The sequence below is a fragment of the Syngnathus leptorhynchus genome, chromosome 3 (assembly GCF_054491065.1).
Source record: "Syngnathus leptorhynchus isolate UIUO chromosome 3, UIUO_Slep, whole genome shotgun sequence".
Lineage (NCBI taxonomy): Eukaryota > Metazoa > Chordata > Actinopteri > Syngnathiformes > Syngnathidae > Syngnathus > Syngnathus leptorhynchus.
Window position 1 is genome coordinate 10,350,321 of NC_141197.1, and position 21,434 is coordinate 10,371,754.

Sequence of the window (21,434 nt, forward strand, 5' to 3'; positions counted from 1 at the left end):
TGCACTTTGTTAAGGCCAATCAGATCATAGTGGGTGGCATTTCCTTCAACAAGCTGTCCAACAAAACAAAAAGTCCAACAAAATAGAAAGCACTGGTTACTTCTCGAACTGACTTTTCTTCCCCACTCCCTTGAGCGCATTGCCGCAAGGGTTTGAAAACAGATGAGTAAATCCTTCTGAGAATCGAGCTGCAAATTGTCTTTGATAAAACGACTCAAGTAACTGATTACAGAACAAGCCACAATATTACAATCGGGGAACTGTAGGTTTACAGACATCAAATCCAAGATCTTTTAGACCCTTTTTTAGCCATGTTTAGACTAGTGAGGGCGCATAATTGTAAAGAACATTTTTTACTTAAGTTCCCCTTTAAGGCCTCATTTTTAAATGTGACAACTATTGGTCATCTGGAGAAAAATAAGGCAATGGTGTTTATTGTCGCTGTGGCCTTTTAAAAACGTTTAAACATCAGATTTCCGTTGCTATTCAAGGCCTTAATTAGAGAAACTACTTTATAAGGACCTCCAGGAGAAACACACGAGGACTTTAAGCCTTCACGTGAAAAGCCGAAAAGAACAATTTCACAAAATCAATCACGCCAAGGAGCAGACTGCATATCCTTTCCTAAGCCTGACCGCTATGAAAAACACGTCAACAATGAAGGTTTTATGTCAGAAATAAGCCATAGCCATTTTACTGCAGGTAACAATCTCTTTTAGAACCTATCACAAGCCTATCAATTTATTGTTGTTAGTATTATTATTATTATTATTATTAGTATTATTATTATTAGTATTATTATTATATGCTTTAAAGGCAAAATTGTCAGATTGGATCAACTTAAATTATCCAACACTGTACTCAGTAGTGGACACACACAGGCATGCACCAACAAACAACATGCACACACTTGCACACAAATACAGTAATACACAGTGTTATGGCAGATAAGGTTGCTCTGTGCTGCATGCATTGCTATGTGCAGGGGCTTTGAGCCTGCTACTCAACAGGGCTGTTTACGTTTCCCCGCTGAGTGCCAGTTTCCAGGGGGGTGGCTGGGAGGCAGAAAAAGAAAAAGCAAAATGCTCATGAATGTTCTCAAAGTGAAGGGAAATATCTATTTACTAAATTGGAACACAAGCTGTATTCATTCTGTCTGAATTTGCAAAAGAGGGAGGGGAGGGGAGCCTAACATTGTACACTGATGTTCAAATGTGCAGCTCAAAATCTGAAGCACGAAAATTGGGGCTCTCGCACTGTCGCAATCAATTTGGGAATGGTGTCTACATGACACTGGCCGGGCGCACACAGGCGGCCCTGTGGCGAGCAGATAAGTGCAAGCGCTTTAGGAGGAGAACACAGGGCAGGGCGAGGAGGCGACTGAGACTGATTTGATGCGAGCCCAACGGTACCTATGCCGCACTGACCGCTAACACACTGAGATTTGTTCAGACACCAGAATTAACATGAATAAAACACTTTACATTTGAATACACCAAAACACAAAATATTCTCATATTGTGTCTGCAAATCAGTAAAACAGATGTAATGAAAAGTTCTTGGTATAAGCCAATGTGGTACATGGGGCCACAGCAAAGCAAACCTCCAAAGCGACTACAATAAATCAACACCTCACATATTACATTTGCACAAACAAACAGCACAAAACCGTATGTGTCCACTTGCTTGCCTCCAAAATGCCACCGTTAGCAATTTGTGCAAAACACCTCAGTCAAGTCTTTGCCCTGTGCACTCAGGTGAAATATGAGCCACAGTAAATCATTATTTCTCGGGCCACAGTCTCCAGATGAATGTACTGGAGTGTTGAAGAGTGTGTTTTTCTCTTCTAATGAATTGTGGAATTTAACTTGTGGCAGTGCAACTAAGATCTGAAATGTTTATGTGTGCTGCTCATTTTCCCTTTTGCAAGTCTGTGTGAGTTTCTTCTTCTTGAGACGTTGAAAATAAATAAAAATAGGTATAGTTTAATCGTTGACGTTTACTGTCTAACCAAACAAAGAGAATAACACCTTGAGTATTGAAAACAACCACATAGCGTAGACGTTCAGTCTTTGCTTAATACTCTATACGCTTCTATGTTGCAGTGCTATTACCCATTACGACAGACACTAATGGTGCAGGAACACATAAGGACAGATGATATAACAGTACTAAAACTCCTGAAATCTTTATCCTCTTTAAACAACAACTAATATTAGTGCTGCACTGATGAGCTGTGAAGAGTTGAGTCCTCTCTATTAACAGTATGGATGTCTTTCTGTCTTATGCTGACGCCAGGTGGCCAAAGCAAAATGGCTATTTGACTGATGCAGTGTGTCAAATTATTAATTAAATTATTAAATTAAATTATTCATGTTTTTTATCCTGTCTGATTATAATGTTATTTTATGTTTCATAGATTACAATATTGTGTTTTTTTCCTCATTAAAATATTTTGAAGAAGGCTGCATTGGATTGATGGCCTTTCCGTTCATTTCAATCAAATGAATTACACTTTTATCTCAAGGCAGCGCTGTATTCAATCCTTGATATCACACACGGAAGATGTTATGATCAGACTGAAATCGTCAATATAAAACCACTGTATTGTCAAAATAAGAAATGATTCCTATTCAATTTCGTCGCAGCGATCACATCCTTGATCAATGACTGATGAACATGATCTTACTTGAATGCATCATCAACACAACACCATCAGTATTTTTACAACTGGTTTGACCTCGCGCAACACACTGACATGGTTGCTACTCTTCAAGAGCAATAATCCAAACGCTATTGAAAAAGTCTCTTTTGTGCAATGTAACAATTACTGTACATCCAGTCTGAAAGACCATGAATTGACTGTGTGTGAATAGAATGCACTAACATTTAAATCATACCTTGATCGCTGACTCATGTCATTTCCACTTTGTTCACGGCAAACCTTGAAAACTGTTTGTTTTTTATGTAATAAGGGCAGAAGGGTCAAAATCTAGTGAGAATAAGCAATACAGAAAATCAGTGGTTAGACAGCTGAATGGAAAGGTCAAATTCATTGTAATTAAATGGTTAGGAAATAATCTTTATCATTGAATTTTCTTTGTTCAGTTTGTAGCCAGTGCCATCGTTTCATCTTTGTCACATTTCTTGATCGTCCGAAATAACGACTACTGCAACAACAGCAGACACGTTTCTGTTTCTCTTGTGTTTGAATATCAGGGCCATTGGCATTCACGTGGAGTGATATGTTTAGGTTGAGTATCTATCTTGACTTAGATGAAGTATCTTCTTACCTTGTCCAGTGTCACAGACAGAAACTGAAGTGCTGGAGCTTTCATATTAACATAATTAAATGGAAGAGTGTGGCTTCCTCTATCATCAAAATATTAGTCTCCATCAGTGTACAGCTGAACTGTGCAAAATGAAGTGGGCTAGTATTAATAAACACTTCAAGTTCCAATCTGAAGATCTGCTGGGGCCCCTTGAATGGTTTTAATTCAATAATATAACCCAAACATTACAATGTATAAATGGTCATACCTATGCATCAACTCATGATATCTGTTGGTGCTGAGTAATGCCTGAAAAAGTTTGCACTGCAACAGGATAAGTGAAAGAGACTATATCCATTTGGTATTTGAGGGCAAAGTTTTTTTGGGCTGCCGATTATTCCATTGAAAATCCTTTAAGCAGTTTCTCAACCAGTCCTTTGGTTTTCATGGGAAAGAATTGACAAAGAGTCAGTTGACGGTTGACTTCACGTGTGTGCATTTATGCATGACAAGCACGCACCTTCTTTTGATTGAACATGTTAGAGAGAAGCGGCGAGAAGAACATACACCAGCTAAAAGATTATCTAAGATAAAATAAGCGATTATGTTCAGTTGAAGCAGTCTACTGTCGTATCACTTAGACAGGTTTTCATTTTCTTAGTCTCGGGTTGGAACACACGCACACATTTACCAAGCTGGCTGGGTAAGAGACAAAGACATTCCAGTAGCACAAAAAAAGAAACAGTTCCGATCAGGTTATAATGGCTCAGCTGCCCTAACTAAGGGAAAGGAAGAGAATAGGGCGCCTTGTGATTTTCCCCCTTTTCACCCTCGGCCTCCCTCGCTTTTCTTCTTTTTTTGTGTGCCTGAATCTTTTATCTGTGTTATTCACTCGGGACTCTTCAAAGTAACAAGCCTCCTTCTTTTTCCCTGTACTGGACTTGGAACCCAAATTAGAGACTGCTTGATTAGAGCAGAGAGGAGGGAGCCAAGGAGAGAGGGAGATGCGAGTATTGGACAGAACAAATCGCACCCCTACAAAGTGCCTTTTATCCAAAGACCCCAAGGCTCAAATACCCCCATTCCTCCCCAAGCAACCATGGCTCTGCTTGTTTTCCTCTTATCATTTATTTAGTCACCCATTGCTGTTTTCTGCCCTACATCGTGACGTTTAAAAGAAGCAGGACTGTCAAAATGTGACTGCTGAGGAGGGGACTGGGCCTGAGCACACAGACTCCTTTTCCTGTGTGTGTCAATTTAGAATGTCTGAAACAGAAGTCTGGGACCGCAGACAGTCAAAGTCTGAGCGCACTATCGAGGGCCATTCCATCTGTATTGTCCTGCTGGGGTGCACGCATCAATGAGGAAGTTGAGACAGCATGCTAGATAGAGCCTCGTGCCTTCGCATAGTGCAGATTTCTGGGCTGTCAGTCCGCAATCTTTGGCGCAATTTGAGGAGACATGTTAACGGGCCGACCCCAGCCCCAGCACTGTTAAAAGCCATACAATATGCAGGAAACGGCCTCCTTTGTCGGCAGGCTGCTCAGACACAGACCACAATTTTCCTCTTCTGCACCACCCAATAAAACTTTTATCTGCATTTTAAAGCTTATCCATAATTTAGAGCAGGATGAAAGAGATTTTTATACTAGCCAGTAAACAAAAACATATGCGCTTGATTTACTTCTGATCTCTTTGGGTATAACGCGTGTTTTTTCATTCTTAAGGTTATTCTAAAGATGCATTGCGATCACGCGTGAAAGAGCGAAAAGAGCAAAATGAGTAAATAGCACGAACGGGCCGGGCCGTCTGGGCTTCCCACAATTCAGCTCACCCTTTTCAACAATGGGCCCTCTGTTCATATTCTCTTAAGAGTCTGGACAGGACATTGAGTGGAAAGCGCCCAGCGGATCCTTTTGTGGCTCGTTAGCACCGCATTAACACAGCCACACAAGTACGCAGATGTACTGTACACGTGATTATTTTTGCCACTTTGAGCTTCTCATCTTCAGTGCGGACATTCCTGAACTACCGACTGTTCATCGGTAATGTGTCGTTTGGTCTATTAGCCTCCATTTGATTTTCTTTCTCCCTTCCTTTGCGGATTACGCGTTATAGTTTGTAGTCCCTTCCGACTACGGCTGTAATTTATTGCGGCGGTGCTTGATGCTTGACGCTGGTGACCTGTGGTGATAGCACAGACACTAGCAAAGGTTAAAAAAATTGGTAGCGATTGCATCAATTTTACAGATAAGCCATTCACAACAAGTCTAGTCGGGTGAATAAGAAGTCAATTCAAGCTGCACGCGGGCCGAATGAATAGCTGCTTTTAGGTGCTTTTTTTTTTTTCATAAGAAGTATAAATGGAGAATTGCCGCTCTCTTCCACTGCAGCAGGCAAGCGAAGGAAGAGCGAGATGAAGTGAAGTTCATACGAGCCAGCCAGTAAATTGCCTTGAATGGCTTTTGGAGGTTGACAGGCCCTATTAAGACAAACGGCTTTCCTCATCGGAGAGATAAAATAAATCAGGTGTTTAGTCAAATTAAAATAGTTTGAGTGGAGAGGGCCCCTGGGAGCTCTCGCAGAAACACAAGACAGATGTGGCCAGAGACGAGAGGAAGACACCCAGGAAAGAATCAGCTTGTGCTGGCCGCAGGCCAGCTTTCACTGCACGGTTTTGTTATATCACCGCGGCTTTATACCGCTCTCCCTCCTCTGTCACTTCTCTCCACAAACAGCTTGTCACACACGAGTGCAGTCGGAGGAGAGTGAGTTACTGTCCAGCCTCTCGCTGGCAATTATGTTGGCTGTGTAAGTCAATGGTGGGATCACTTAGCATTGATTAGGCGGATGGAGAGAGCAGTGCAACCGAGCAGTGTGGACCGCCAAAGAATTGAACATTTATGCAAACATTGCCTGTTGGTGTCTTGGCTGCATGTTTCCTCAGTTTGTCAGTTGGATGGCTGGATGTGGAAGTCGATCAAAATAAGCGAGCACACCTAAAATGTGTGAAATGGCTTGTGTGCCTTTTGAGCCGTATATGCAACTAAAGCTTAGGTCGGCTTACTTGGAGCCAGCCACAAGAACGAATCATGCCATATTGTCCAAGACAAAAAGCGATAGCTGTCTTTTGGTTAACTCTGTATTATTTGGTTGCCTTTTCCACGAACGCATCAAGTCCATTTGTTTGAAATTCTTTTTTGCGCTTCATTTTGGCAAAAACTACAAGAGCTACTTTAAGTGCAAAGCCATCAGTCTCCATGACCTTTACACCTGTTCCCGAGAGCTGGAGCAACCTGTTAAGAGTGAACATCACAATCTCTGGAGATCATGACCAACGTGAACACCACGCAAAATCTGTTAGCGTGAGCTGCAGTCTGTGGATTTTTTTCCAACCCTTCATGTTCTGACTTTTCCTGACTGGAGCTGCCATCTGAGTTTGGCAGCTCCCTGCAGCTCTTTTCCTACACAAGGAACAATAGCTTCCTTTTATTCTTCTAAAAGCTATGACTACCAGCTCCAATCAAATGGCCCATTACAGACTGTGTGACCTTAACACTGCTGCAGTCAGGTTCTCTGCATGCAGTTTTCTTTGTACGACATATTGTGTATGATACAATAGGCCAACATAATGATCGCTATGGCCAGCGGTACACACTTAGCTAAGGCACTTTAAAGTCAGCACTTTAATACAAAGCATTCAGCTGGCTTGTTGGCTTTTGTCACAACTACAAGAAAAATTGGTGCGGCCATTTTTCTTCCACTCCTAGATCTTACTCTACCTATGGCTGTCTTCTTTTTCAGCTCATGCTTGTCCATCTTAGCCATTCTTCTGCATCCTGCTCTCACCCTCCATCGTCCAACTTCCCTCACCAGTATATCTGTCGCCCTCCTCATCCTGTAGCCCTCTTTGTCTCTAAAAGATTCGGATGTGGCTCTCTCTCTAATGCGCTTTTTTCTAATCCTATCTTTGCTGGTCACGTCTAAAGAGAACCTGAGGATCTTTATATCTAACATCTTCAAATCTACCTGCCATTGCCTCTAAGCCGTACATCATGCCTGGCCTCACCAGTGGCTAATAAACTTTTGCCTGAACCTTCACCGAGATTCTTCTATCCCATAACGCAGCCCATTTTAATCTAACAAATGTCCCTCTCTCTGTCTATTCTTCTTAGGTACTCCCGAGAGCCTGGCAGAGAAGGAACACCAGCTCTCCACAATGATCAGTCAGCTGATCAGCTTACGAGAGCAGCTCCTGGCCGCCCACGATGAACAGAAGAAGCTGGCCGCCTCTCAAATGGAGAAACAGAGGCAGCAAATGGAGTTGGCGCGTCAGCAGCAGGAGCAGGTAAGTGCCACCTGTCCACGCCTTGGAATACTGCATTCACTCTTGAAGCTGTTTTCCCTAGATATTCCATTTCCTTTTGGTGATAACAGGCACTAAACACATTAGAACTGAAGTGCCACTTAACACGCACTTTCGTTTTGAATTGCCTTGTGTATAAATAAAATCTCACACCATACAAGCAAATAGAGACAACATAAGATTCGGTAGCTGCAACTTTCGATATAGCTTTGGATATTTCTGTCATGCTCTCCCGCACACGTTTATGCTCTACAGCAGGAAAAACATTATTATGACTTGTACTAGGAAATGCAATGGGATGTGAGAATTAAATGTTATATCAACATGGACGTCCTCTAGATCTTATAAATTGGCTCCTATTAGAACGAGGCTGGCATTAGATTTGCGGCACAAATCAGGCCAATGAGCCATATTGTACAAATCAGCAAATTAGCAGAGGCCATGAAGTGTGTTAATGTCTGGGAAGAAATAAGGACACAAACTATCCACACGGGCGACACTTTTATTATCAGCAGCCAGCCTAATGGCTATGAGTCAATTATCAGCAAGGAGTTCACTCAGAGTTTTCTCAGCACCCTCACAGACCTTGCTGGGCTAAATGAACAGATTGACCATATACCTTGAAGTGATGCATTTGCTTAAAGTACACTAATAATACATTAACTGTATTGATTTCTTTTTCAATCCATGATGTTCATTTGCAAACTACATTCAACTCTGTGGACATTGTGACATTAAGGAGCAGTCGCATAAAAGGTTTTATTCTTTCGTCTTATTTGAAATCGGAGCAATATTAATGCGGTGGGGGAGGAGGAAGAGAGGCAGGCCGAGGGAGCCCGCTGAGAGCTAGAATGTCATCAAGCCATCAGCATACAACACAGTAATTAGCTGTTGACACTCGTGAGGGAGCCAGCACAAATTAATCTTGACACATTTGCAGACGGACGATAGCTTACAGTGAACACTTTGTAATTATATTTAAAAATGAAAATTAAATGACACTTAAAACTAGGTTGTCATGCTCAATCAAGCAGGCATGTAGGGAAGGAGACTGCTGGAATGAGATGGATTACTGTGTGGTTGATTGTCACGCAGACATTGCTAGAGGGACCTTGGTTTGTCTGTCCTTTAAATTATTTAGGATGCGCTGACACCTCTTTGACAATGCGGTTAACACTTCACTACGTATTTATGATTTAATAGCTATATAAAAACAGCATCTTATTTTCAAGAAAAATATTTGGTAAAATAAGTGAGGTTCTTTTTTTTGTATTTCCCCTATTCTGATTCTTAAAGTACCAAGTACTGTATAGCTCAACACTAATATAGATGTATCTCTAGTAAACTTGTGAGTGCACCTTATTGTCTTCACCTGAGTCTTTATGCATTTCTCATCTCATTTCTGCTTTCTAAACAGATTGCCAGACAACAGCAGCAGCTTCTGCAGCAGCAGCACAAGATCAACCTTCTTCAGCAGCAGATTCAGGTCAGTACGTACGCGTGTCTCAAGGCCACCAGAAACCATAACTACACAGGGAGGGTATTCATCTGCACTGATGGGCCATTAAAAAAACAAACAAACAAAAAAAAACTTCATATGCTTCTCGCCTTCTCCACACAGATTACCTGCACATTGTGACCATGCAAAAAACATCTGAACCAATCAAAATTTAGAACATTATCTATCCTTAAATTTTGTGTATTATAATTAAGGTCAAGTTCAATCAATCGATATTAGCACTTTGAAATCTGGTTTTACATTATAACATAAGACAAAGATAAGGACATTCAAACATTGGCCTATCCCCTTCAAAAAAAAAAAAACCAGCAGATTTTTCTGTCTACTGTAAAGTCAAATAAATCCTAATGGACAAAATAGATCACTGTAAAACAATGTAATTTTGAACTTTATTGTTCTGATACGTGATCCAAACAAAAATGATTTTGAAAATGTTTTGTATACAAGATTTAGCATTAGTCTCCAAAACCCAATATCGGCAGGACCCTCATTATAATCTAAGTTACTTAACACTTATTCACATTAATCATTGGGTGATCTGTGGGGCTTGGGGGTGCCATGAAATAATGAAATACAGGAGAGAATAATTAGCACATCCTAATTAACAGAAAGAAAGTAACAGGATCTAATGAGTAGATGGGAGCAGACCCTGGAGGTGGGCGACATAAAAGGGGCTGGTAAATGCCTCTGAAAGTCAGTAAGTCTCACAAGGCCGACATGGCACACTTTGGCAGAAGACAGGATTTATTGCCATTCTGCCACATGGTTTCTTTCTTCCATTCCTTCATCTTCACAGTTATCAGTTAGCTTTTGTGCATGCCTGATGTGATACAGAAGGAACTGCTGGAGTTAAAGACCACCCAGGCAGGGCATTGGTGGTGAAGGCAGAGCGTACTCGGCGCCTCAGGGCCGATCGCTTGATGTGGTCAAGGTTGCAAGCCTCCCTGGCTAAATGAGGCTGATGCAGAGCATGCAAGATATGTGTGCACATTTCTCCACTTTTGTGCCTCCTTTCAATCATCACTTTAATTGTGCCAAAGTTACTCTTCTAAATATTCATAATATTTGTGGTATCTTGAATGTTTATCAGCCTTGAGGCATTTATGATGGAGACGTTTGGGCACAGTCAAAGAAAAGGCTGCAGACAAACTACTCCATGGTATCTAAGTTACTATACTCTATGGTTTATTATAAATCGACATTGGTCTTTTGTCTTGTAAAGAGTAAAAGACCGACCTACATATTAAAATATTTCCAGTCATACCAATGTAGTGCCTGAAACTATATACCTGTTCATGGATCTTTGGAAGGTCAACCGTTTCTTAATAAGTGAGCTGGAGCCTACACCAGCAGACTTTGGGCGACAGGCGGGGTATACCTGAAAAGCATTGCACATTCAACAAAGAATTGTACATGCAAGCACGGCGAATATGAGAAAGGCCCAAGCTGAGATTCAATTGAGAGACATACACCCTAACCAAATATTTTTACAGCCTAAAATGGCTTACATCGCATCCCACTAAGCGCAATCAAAACACCCAAAAAATCTTAGAAGCACTCTCAAATGAAGTACCATATACTACACTCATGAGTATTGGTATTAGTGCTGTCATGAAGGGCCCTCCACTTGAGAGGGCGCATCCTTAATTCATCTCACTTTTAGTGGCCTCTACTTAGTCTAGTCATGTAGTTAAAGGTAAATGACACCTGAAAATTCCACTTGATGCCACTTTGAAAGCATGGATTTCATCCCAAATATTCATTTCCAAGCACTTGAACGGATAGAGCAGTTTTGAGCCACAGGTTCTTTGACTGCATTACAGTCACTCTTTCTTTGCTTAGATTATAGCCAAGTGGGTTTTTTCGATCACAGTTCCGCGAAATATCTCAAATGTGGTGACAGATCAGCAAAAAGTAGAGATAACCAAAGTGTGACATTCTGCTTTCATTAACAGTACCTTTTAAAAAAGCCATTTAAAATAATGGGCCAACCGATTGGACGATTCTAGCCTTTAAAATCGGCAAAATCAGCCATTTATTTCATATTGTATTTTTTAAGACATACACATTACAACAGAAGACAAAGATAAGGAAATAAAAAATCAAAAGAACATTTTCAAATGCTTTTTTTAATTTTGTTTTTCTTGGATTTTTTGGGTGGGGTACAAACATATTTTTCTTTTTTTTTTTTTACAATGCATTCACAATGGCCGTCAAATTTCACTCTGCCAAATATCGGAATTGGACTAAAAAATCCTTATCGTTCAGGCTCTCCGCCTCCTTAGACTTAATTAATCATCTAAACACGCTTCCAGCCTGTAAAGCACAGACCTTTAGCAGAGTGATGAGTGGTGTTGAGGGATTTAGTTACGCTGCTGCACACTTGGAGAGCATTAAACTTTATTGAAGACGTCAAAGGCCATCAACGTCCTTCTGTTTTGGCTTGAGGGAGGAAACTTAAAATAATGCATCATGCGAAAGGCATCATATTGATGAGGCAAGCCATCACATCAGTGCAAATCGTAAACTGCCCAGACAGTAAAACCACGGGTGCTGCAACCTGAGACTGTTGTTGACGAGCTACATTTGCTCTTTCAAGGATTTTTTCCCTTTTTTTTCCTCTTCGGTGGATCGAAGAGAATCTGACAGAAGTGAGTCGCTTTTAGGTTTAGTTAAAGAGGTTGAGAACAAGGCTGCTTGCAGTTTAATCAAGTGGCTGCTCTCTTCATCCTTACTCGCTGTTCTTACAAGAGTGAGGGGGGGATTTAGGCTTTGTCCTCCGGGATTACAATGTCACTTGTTTTAAAGATAGCAGATGTTTCGATTGCAATGTTAAGGGCTTATTGAAAATGTCAACTGACAGCTTTGTGTGTTATTTTTTCCTCTTCAGTCAGTCGATCCTTGTTTTTGGCATTAAATCAATCCTTCGATGAGATTAGCTTGGAGTTGATTTAGACTAGAGTTGTTGACACGATTTTATGTCACACATGTTTCAAATATAAACATATATATTAGCAAAGGAGGGATTTATCCCAACGTTAACTGCGTTGTTCTGAAATTGCAACAATAATGAGCAAGGTAGATTTACCCTATTTTGTTTTGCCTCATATCCCCAACACACATTTAACTATGTTCCCCTCTGCCGGGCTTTCTTATTTCACAATAATACACTGTTGCATGCCTGTAAGCACATTCACAGAAATGACAACACGGGACACCACACACTGATACAAACATCAAGAGAATAAATAGAAGCTCAAAGGTCAAGCTGAACTTTATCTTCGCCAACAGGCGGGAGAAAGCACATGAAACAGTGGAATGGTTTTAATCACAACAACCAAAAATACAACAGTTCCTTCTAAGTAAAAATAAAAACCTGACAGCGCCGGTTTGAAATTAGGCCTTTTTGTGCCAACGGTGACAAGTTCCACAGCTGAAGAGACTTTGTAAGAAAAGCAAAGTCAACTTATGTTGCAATATTTTTATATTGCATACATATCCTAACTTTTCCCTCTTGCGCTTTTATTCCCATAAAGACAGGTTGTATGCGTGTCATGTTCACACAAAAAAAAAACTCCAGCAAAGATTAAAGGAAAAATAGACTGTTGCATTGATGTGCAGGGCACGCAAACTGTTTGAAAGGTATTCTAATTTTAATAGGGGAAGTAAACAGCAGGGGATATTTACATCCATGATGGGAAAAAAGGTGAGGTACTGGTCAGATAGTTTAAATGATCACAGGGTGGCGTAGTAATTGCATAATAATGTAGGGTTAATGTGTGAGTGTGTTCTCATATGCTTTTGTTGTCTTGCCAGCACAACGATTGGGAGGGATGAAAAAAAGACATTAAAAAGAAAATGTGCAAGTCCCCCAATTAATGAAGCTATATTTTAACAGGAAGCATCATAATAAGAGAATAACAGCACAGGGAAATGATAACATACTTGTGTTGATGATGTACGTTCTCCTGCAAGTAGGATTGTGTGGAAGGGGGCTTGTGTGGCGGGGGGCATTAACAACCCAGTCAGCCACATTTGGCATGCACCCATGGAGGCTCAGTCCATTCCCTTCAGCCCCCATTTAAGGAGACTGTTAGCTGATGAAGATGTGTACATGCAAGAGTGAAGATAAAAGAAAACCATGACCTGACTCATTAGCCCCTGTGATTTAATATATTGACACTTGGATACAAACAATTCCCTTTAGTGGACTCTACTGGCAGGGGAGGGCTCCATTTAATTAGTTATGAAATGTGACTTCTTGTCTGGAAGCAGAAAAAAATGCTGATGTTATATAGTCGTGTGCAAATTGAACAATAAAGCCTTCTCCGCACTGTTAAAATTTAATCATACGCAAAAAAAAAAGTGGAGCGAATACAATCTCAGCAGTGTTTGCTAAGTGAGTGTTGGCAAATAGGCGGAATAGTTAACACTAATTCCTGTTGCACAAACTTAAACAGACGGTGCTGCTTAAACGTTCTGTGTCTTCTGGGAAACAAAAAGAGGCTATGCTTCACATTTGCCAGCATGAAATGTGAAAGTCGATAAATATGCATGATAAGGTGTGGCAATGAACACAAGCTATTGAACTCAACATAACTCTCACTGCTGTGCTCCGCCTTAGCCCCTGAGTCAAGACGGTAATTAAACAAGCGCTCGTTAATATTTGGAAATTACACAATAAAAGGTATGCTTTGTTGTGTGTTCAGTCACCTCAGCAGTTTTAGCAGCGATCATTAAGAGACTCCTTCCGAGAGATTCCGCGTGAATGTGTGTGTGATCTGTGAGCTCACACTTGAGGGTCTATTGAAAGTTAGTCACCTGAGGGTTTTTAAAAGCGCATTTAGATTCTGAATTCTCAATTTGAATGATTAAACAAATCATATCAACTGAGGGGACAACATAGTGAAAAATCAACCTGTCATCTCCACTCTCAAATTCTCGCATTGCTATAATGGTAGAAGTGGGCCTTGTAGTAATGACGACGTAACTCAACACATAACCAATAACTCAACTTTTTATATTGAGTGAATGGAGCGACTAATGCTAGAAGCCCCCAAAAATCTGAACAACTGAATTAGTGATAATCAGTTTAATGCTATAACTCCACAATTCACTCCTACACAGTCCTTCTCAGTCTCAGATATTTTCATCAATTATCTTCAAATACTATGTACAGACAAAATGTACAATTCCCTTTACAGAGTATTCATGTTCCCTCCAAGTATTACAATGAGACACCTGTTTTTGAGCTTCACTACACTGAGGCAGGAGAGGAGTGTCCTCAGTTGAGGGAGAACACATCTCGTAGTGTGATGCTGATCTGGCTTCCCCTACCGATATGCATAAAGAGTGTTTTTACAGCTAATGTTGTGCAAACTGTTTTGTCTTTGCCTTGGCTTTACGTGCCCATCGTCTTTAGCGGTGGCCACACTCACGAGAAAGCATTGCATTAATAGCATCCACTATGTGTGTGTGGGGGGGTCTCGACAGCTTGAGGGTGGGGGGGGGGGGTGTTTTCATTGGGTCGAGGGTGGCAAAGCAAAGCATTCAGCCCATCGCCAACGTAAGAAAGGAGCTTCTTGTTTTTAGGGTGTAGGCGAGTCCATGCATTCCCGACGGAGCACAGTGAATGGTAAATGTCTTCTATAGGAAAAGAATGATATGGCTTTAGTTTGTTTTGGTCACTGAATTACTTATGAATGGACAGATGAAATTCTCCTGTGACACTTTGCTTTCAGGCCTTACATCACAAGGATCAACAAAGAGTGAACCCTCACCGTTTATGTGGCATAGGGACATAAAGAGTGAAAATCATAATGGTGATAAATGGAAAGGCTCATAAAGCATCAACACCCTACTTTTAGTCACAGTCTACAGACTACAGTTGGCAATTGTCTCTGTGTTGACGCTACTAAACTGGCAACTAAGTAATCCAAGACAAATGTTTTCAAGACCTTCCTGCAGCCCGACAATGGTGGTCCGCTCCGTTTTTGCATTCCCATTTCCACACAGTGTGGATGCTGTATGTGTGGTATAATGATGCAAGCCTCATACCCACTCTTGGCTTTGTTTGTCTGCCCGCCCGCGCTTTCTCATCATTAGAAATGCCGTTTGAGGGGGTCCCTGTGGATATGCGTGTTCCGTGCAAAGTTTTATTTCATAGAGACACTGAAGAGGTATTAATTCAGAAGATGAAATATCCTTTGCAAACATAACATTTACTTTTAATGTTGAAATAGACAGTATTTTAAGGGTAAAATGCAGGAAATATGTGTGTTAGTCAGAACATTTTAATTGTGTTTGTATGATAAAATGCGTTCCCTTCACTACATTAAAGACTGGAATGCAGACATGATGATTTTTTTAGGGGAAATAAGTATTTTTCCAGAGTGCCGATATGCCAACAGCTATACTGAGAATTGTGATGAAGTGAGGTGGTGTGATGGGGAGGAGTGGAAGGATTTAGGGTGGGTTGTGTGCAGCGGGTCAGTGGGTTGGTGTAGCCAGCTTTCAGGCTCCTGTCGACGTAATACAGACTTACCGAAATGGCTGTTTTCCCAAGAAGGCTTGTTTCACTGTGTAAGGAATTAGTGGAACAAGAAGTCATCTATTGGTTGTTCCCTCTTGATGGTCTGACCACATGACACTCAAAATTGCTGCTCTTTATCCTGAGCAGCACATACTACACATGATGAATTCAGGACTAACAGATGTGCAACGTCACACAAAAACCTGGGCAAAGACTGTTCAGTGAAAATATAATAAGGCTTTTTTGGCCATAATTACTGTGGTGCCGTGAAAGAAGATTGACCGAAGTTTTTTCCATAAGATCTATAGGGTGGTGTTACATGGCTTTAAGCGACAGATATTCAAACACAAATGGTGCATCAACACATGTTGACTGACAATGTAACACACACATTTGTTATCCTCTGCGACTAATACTGTAGCTTACCGAGTCACTTAGAATTGTCGAGTGAAACTCATCTTTTTTTCTGCATAGCTGTACTAAACTGCCACCCAGTGGCCATGTTGTACACATTAGAGCAAATTATTCTTCACGATGCGCATTTCAATTCCGTAAGCGTAATTTAATATTGTTATGATAAGTTTTTATAAATGACAAGTTATAGAACGATATTTTCCTTTGCTTAAACATTTTGGGAGGCTAGAATGAATTCAAATGATTCTCATTCAGTTCAATGATGAAAGATGAGGGTTAGCATTTCCAATCTGAGTTTGGCACAGTACAATACAGTGTCTACCAGGGAACTTTGTACACCCAGTGGTGGGCATTAAATGTCTAACTGTACACAATCTGGTGCTGATGGGGTTAAAATCAGACAGCTTCTGTCCTTCGAAGTGGATCACAAAAATGTGACTTCTTGTCATTTACAATGTTTTGTGTGCAGCGCACTGGCAAGCGCGGGGGGGGGGGGGGGGTAGTGTGATCTCTCACTTCTTACGGCAACAGCTGGGCAAAAATTACAGAGTACCCTTCCTGGAAAATATGTGAAAAAAGAAAGTGAGAGCTGGCAATATGACAGCTAATAAATTGTGGATGTATGTATGTATTAACATGAGACGCCAATGAAACGCAAGAAGTCATATCTACATTTCACCTGCACACCTTTCATAACACACATACTTGTCTTTATTTTTAAACCAGCATTTTTACAAAAAACTTGTAATGCAGTACTTTCTAAAAGTCTGCTTGAGGCAGATTAATTCTGAGCATCAGTGTGAGAGGTGTGCTTCAGGGTGTCAAGTAGCAATGAATCGGGATATTAGACACAGAAAGTCCTTTCAAGCCAATAACCATGAAACGTGGCGGTTAAAGAGGCAAGTCTTTTTTTTTTACCGCTTCTTTATCTTGTCAACGCTCAAAGATTGTGACAGTAAAAGCAACAGCCTCTCCCTGTTCTCAGCACAGAAGAGAACCCACGAATGGATCAGTGCATGGATGTTCAAGGGTGAAGGGGGGCGGGGGGTAGTCCTAAGGCCCTGTGGGTGTTTTGAAGAGGCTTCCTCATCAGACAGTGAAGAACACAGGTGCTGACAGGAGGCCCAGGCCACTGTTGTAATGCCAAGTACATCTGTTTTTGCAGTCTGTGTTTGCGAGATGCTTGCTTGGCTGTTGTGGTTCACAATTGCCAAAAGGCAGCGGCACCTAACCCACCTCACAGTTTAAGTCAAGTTACGGTCGAAAATAGAGATGTTCTGGTCACGTTATTTTTTTTCTTATTTTTGTACCCAAGTCTGTGTCTGAGTCACATTCATTCATCCGCCTGTCCATGCGTTCGTGCGTGCGTGTGTCCATCCATCCATCCATCCATCCATCCATCCATCCATCCATCCATCCATCCATCCATCCATTCATTCATCCATCCGCCCATCCATCCATCCATCCATCCATCCATCCATCCATCCGTCCATCGACCCACCACCGAGCAGCCAAGTCACATTCATACATACATTCATCTAAAAAAAATGACAATGAAAGAAAATGAATAAATCTGACATTCATCACACGATGTGGAAGAGCTGATAGCTCACATCAGGCCAACTCTTTGATTTGATAGCACCAACTTGTGAGTTTTTGAGTTATGAGCTGTTTCTTAGTGGGATTGTAGCTTAGTGTTGCGAACAAAAACTTTAATTACCAGCAAGCTTCATACAAGCTGCTGCAAAAACCAAACTGGTGCTTTTGGAGGCTGCAATGTATTAAGTCAAAAGGGAAAATGGGTCTGAGTCACATAAAGATGTTCAGTAGAAATCTACCCACATGAATACAGTAAACTGCTCTTACATTTGGCAGAAACAGGTGACAGAAAACAAGCTGTGGAAAGTTGTGACTGGAGCAATCAAAAAGATAATAATTCATATTATGTTCTGCAGTAACAACTGCAGAAGCTTTCAATATGGTTTCCCTTGCCTTACAACTGCAAGTGGGCTCTATTTATCAAACACTCAATAGACTCTCCCCTCAAAGCCAAACAGCTTGCGCGCTGGTCCGCTACAGACTTCATCGGGTCATCTGAATTGATGATCTATGTTGCGAAGAGGCAAAAACCTCTGCTGGAGCGCGGCCTGGCAGAGAGCAGGGCCTCAGCCAAGTCTGTCTGACTGATCACTACAGATGCTCCTCTTCAAGTATTCCGAGTCAGATCCTTAGTGCCAGGTCTTGAGGGACAAACAATAGCACCTGTTCCTTATAAGATTGCCCACTCATGGTTCTTTAATGAAGCCTGAAGGCAGATGGTGTGAAATTACATTATCCAGTTGTTAGCCATGCTGTGACAAAGAAGCGCTGGCAGCACAATGTATTTACAGTACATACACGGAATAAACGTATATATATATATGATCTCAATACTAAGGGGGAAAATGCAATTAGATTATTTTTTCAATTATTTAGCTCTACCCTACATAGACACACTCGAGATTTTTTGCATGTCAAACTGTGCTTCTCCTTTCTTGTTGCCTACTTTAAATACACTCGGCATTACAGTATGCTTGAAACATCCCTGCAACATGCGAGCACTTAATTGACAGCCCAACTAAGCTCCACTATTTGTTCCCACCTTGAAGCGCCTCACAATTTGATACGCCTCGCTCTGACATTAGTTGCTGCTTATTAAACTTTAATGCTTGAAGCTCATTACTGCAAATCACATCCATTCAAACTCGCTGCGTTTATTTCTCTACCAGTGCATATTTATACTCAGTTTTGGCTGGATAAATCCAGTAAATGTAGCGGCATATTTTAAATGCTAAAGGTAATAAAAGTTGATATACTAAAATAAATTATATCATTTATAGTTAATGTTGTGGGGGGGGGGTCGGATTTTCCCATTAATGTTTCTATCTCCAATTAAGTTGTATCAAATTATTCTGAGCGTGATAGAAATGTAAAGTTCTAAGGCCTAATTTTTCTTTTTCTTTTTTTGCATCTGTTCTCAGTATTTTCAGATTGCGTATGTGATTCCATTCAAAATAGAATAAATTCCAAATGTGTGACAGGAATGCATTAATGAATTTATTTTTGACTGTCTATATCGTAAATTTCAATTTCGTTTTGTAGTTCATTTTAAACCTGGGTACAAAGATCTAGAAATATAATTATCTAAATTTAATTGAGAGAAAAATATGAGCCAGCAATCAGAAATAGAAAATTATTTCTATATGCATCTGCAGTACCAGTATAGTCACACGCATCTTCAGGAGGAGAGCCCATCTGGTTTTACTGTCCAAATAGCCACACACAGAAAAGCTGTGTACCGTCGCTTGACTCATGTTATGTTCTGACATTAATGATTGTGTTTTTCCATATGTTCCATACAAGTGAAGCCAAGATCCATTGCTCAACCTTTCAGCTCGGAAACACAGAGTAGTGAATCCCTATAAAGCAATTATTTGTCACCGTCTCCCTGAAATTTTGTTTTTACTTTGTACAATCAGTTTTACATAATTGCTGTTATTTAAAATATATTTCTATAATTCATTCAAAGACTGTCTGGACTTTTTTTTCCTATTTGTTTATTTTTTTGGTGTAGCTTGGCACTCCTGAGTGAATCAATATATATATATTTTTTTTGTATGTTTCAAGTGTGAGAGAAAGTGGGCACATTACTCTATCAGGCATCTACACGCTGAAAAAGTAGGGCTCTTACCAGGCTGATTTCATGCCCCAATGCAGGGGCAGTAATTGCACCCAGTCCCGTTTTTATTGTAGGTTGATTTTAAAGAGGGTTGAATTGTGAAACATTCTGTAAGTTGTTTATTTTAGGAGATGACCTTTATTAACCTATTTCCCCGGTAGGTTACCCTGAGGCGGCCTTGCCCGATGTTAGATTAACCCTCACATGCTCATGGTAGCTGTGCTGTTCCCCGTCAAAGATCATCACGAAGCGGGGAGTGACAGTAAGATTGGACCTTGCCACATGTGTGCAACCCCCCCGCACAGCATGTTGGAGACATAAGCTGCTCACCCACCCTTGACACAAGTGGGGAGTTTGTTTTGATATTCGCTTTAGGACAAGGAAGTCAGCAATTGAGTGGCTGATGAAGGTTTAATGTGAGAGCGCAACAAACAGACACAAAATGGCAGTCCTATGTTGTTGCAGAAAAATGTCTGTATCTTGAGTTATGATATTTTTCTAGATACAAGCTATTCTATTTAATTATATTATCACTCTGTGTTTTTTTTAGAAAATACAGTATTGTTGAGTGCATTTTTTTCCCCACATTACAAGACACAGAAATTTCTGTTGCTTTGGGGGAAGGCTCCAATAGATTCATGACATTTCCATTCATTTCAATGGGAAAAGATATGAGTGTTTGAGGTTACGACCTTGGTCACAGAACAAATTACATTTTTGTCTCAAGGCACTGCTGTATTGTTCAGTCATTCTTTTTTTTTCTTCGTTCCAGCAACAGACATGATGTGAGGTGTGTAGTGGGTTGAACAATCCTCCTCCTGTCGGATATCTGTTGTAACAGTCAGGAGTTAGTGGAAGCATTTGCCGTACTCCTCTGCAGAAGTCATAAAGGCCCTTTCAGTCATGCTGTGACTTCCACTTGCTGGCGCTGGAACAATAAGTGCCGTCTTTGATGTCTTCAAGCGAAACAGTGGTTTGGAGTACGAGCAGGCGTAGATTTGCCTGGTTTTGTGAGAGGACACGAGAGTCTGCCATTGCCATAGAGCCCCCTGTCAGCACGTGTTAGGGAGACCTGTGATCTGAATTCCCCCTCCCCACCCTGAGCGTAATCTGCGTTTCTGTGTACCATGCCTTCGCTTAGGCCTCTCTCTGATCTCCGCTCTCTATCTGTTCAGCAGGTCCAGGGTCACATGCCTCCGCTCATGATCCCCATTTTTCCACACGACCAACGCACTCTGGCAGCAGCCGCCGCCGCCCAGCAAGGTTTTCTCTTCCCTCCGGGAATGTCTTATAAGCCAGGTATGCTTTGCAACTTAAGTCATTCATTCCCTCCTGTGATTTCTCCACACATATACGTTCTTCCTCTGATATCGTCAAGTTTTAATACTGCTTTTGAGTGAGTAAAAAAAAAAAAAAGAGAGAGTTAGGTTCAGAGGATATTGTGGTTTATGTAGAATAGCAGATATGGTCACAGACAGAGCCAGCCAGCTGCGCCTGATGAGTTTTCCAATGAGATATAAATAAGAACTATTTTACCGTTGCATGAGACTACAGTATTTTTGTAATAAAATGTTATACGACAACGATACATCAATTTGATGAAGGAAACAGGT

General features: G+C 40.9%; 1 protein-coding gene across 5 annotated transcripts in view; it reads left to right on the plus strand.

The window, feature by feature from the left end:
• The window catches only part of sox6 (SRY-box transcription factor 6), a 127,706-nt gene that overhangs the window by 65,283 nt on the left and 40,989 nt on the right, over window positions 1–21,434 (plus strand). For 4 of the 5 annotated variants that reach the window (XM_085908297.1, XM_085908296.1, XM_085908299.1 and 1 more), the window contains 3 exons: window positions 7,448–7,620; window positions 9,056–9,124; window positions 20,997–21,120. In XM_085908297.1, the coding sequence (XP_085764423.1) occupies window positions 7,448–7,620; window positions 9,056–9,124; window positions 20,997–21,120 (366 nt within the window). The remainder of the gene's footprint in view (window positions 1–7,447; window positions 7,621–9,055; window positions 9,125–20,996; window positions 21,121–21,434) is intronic. The other variant, XM_085908298.1, reaches the window with a different exon arrangement.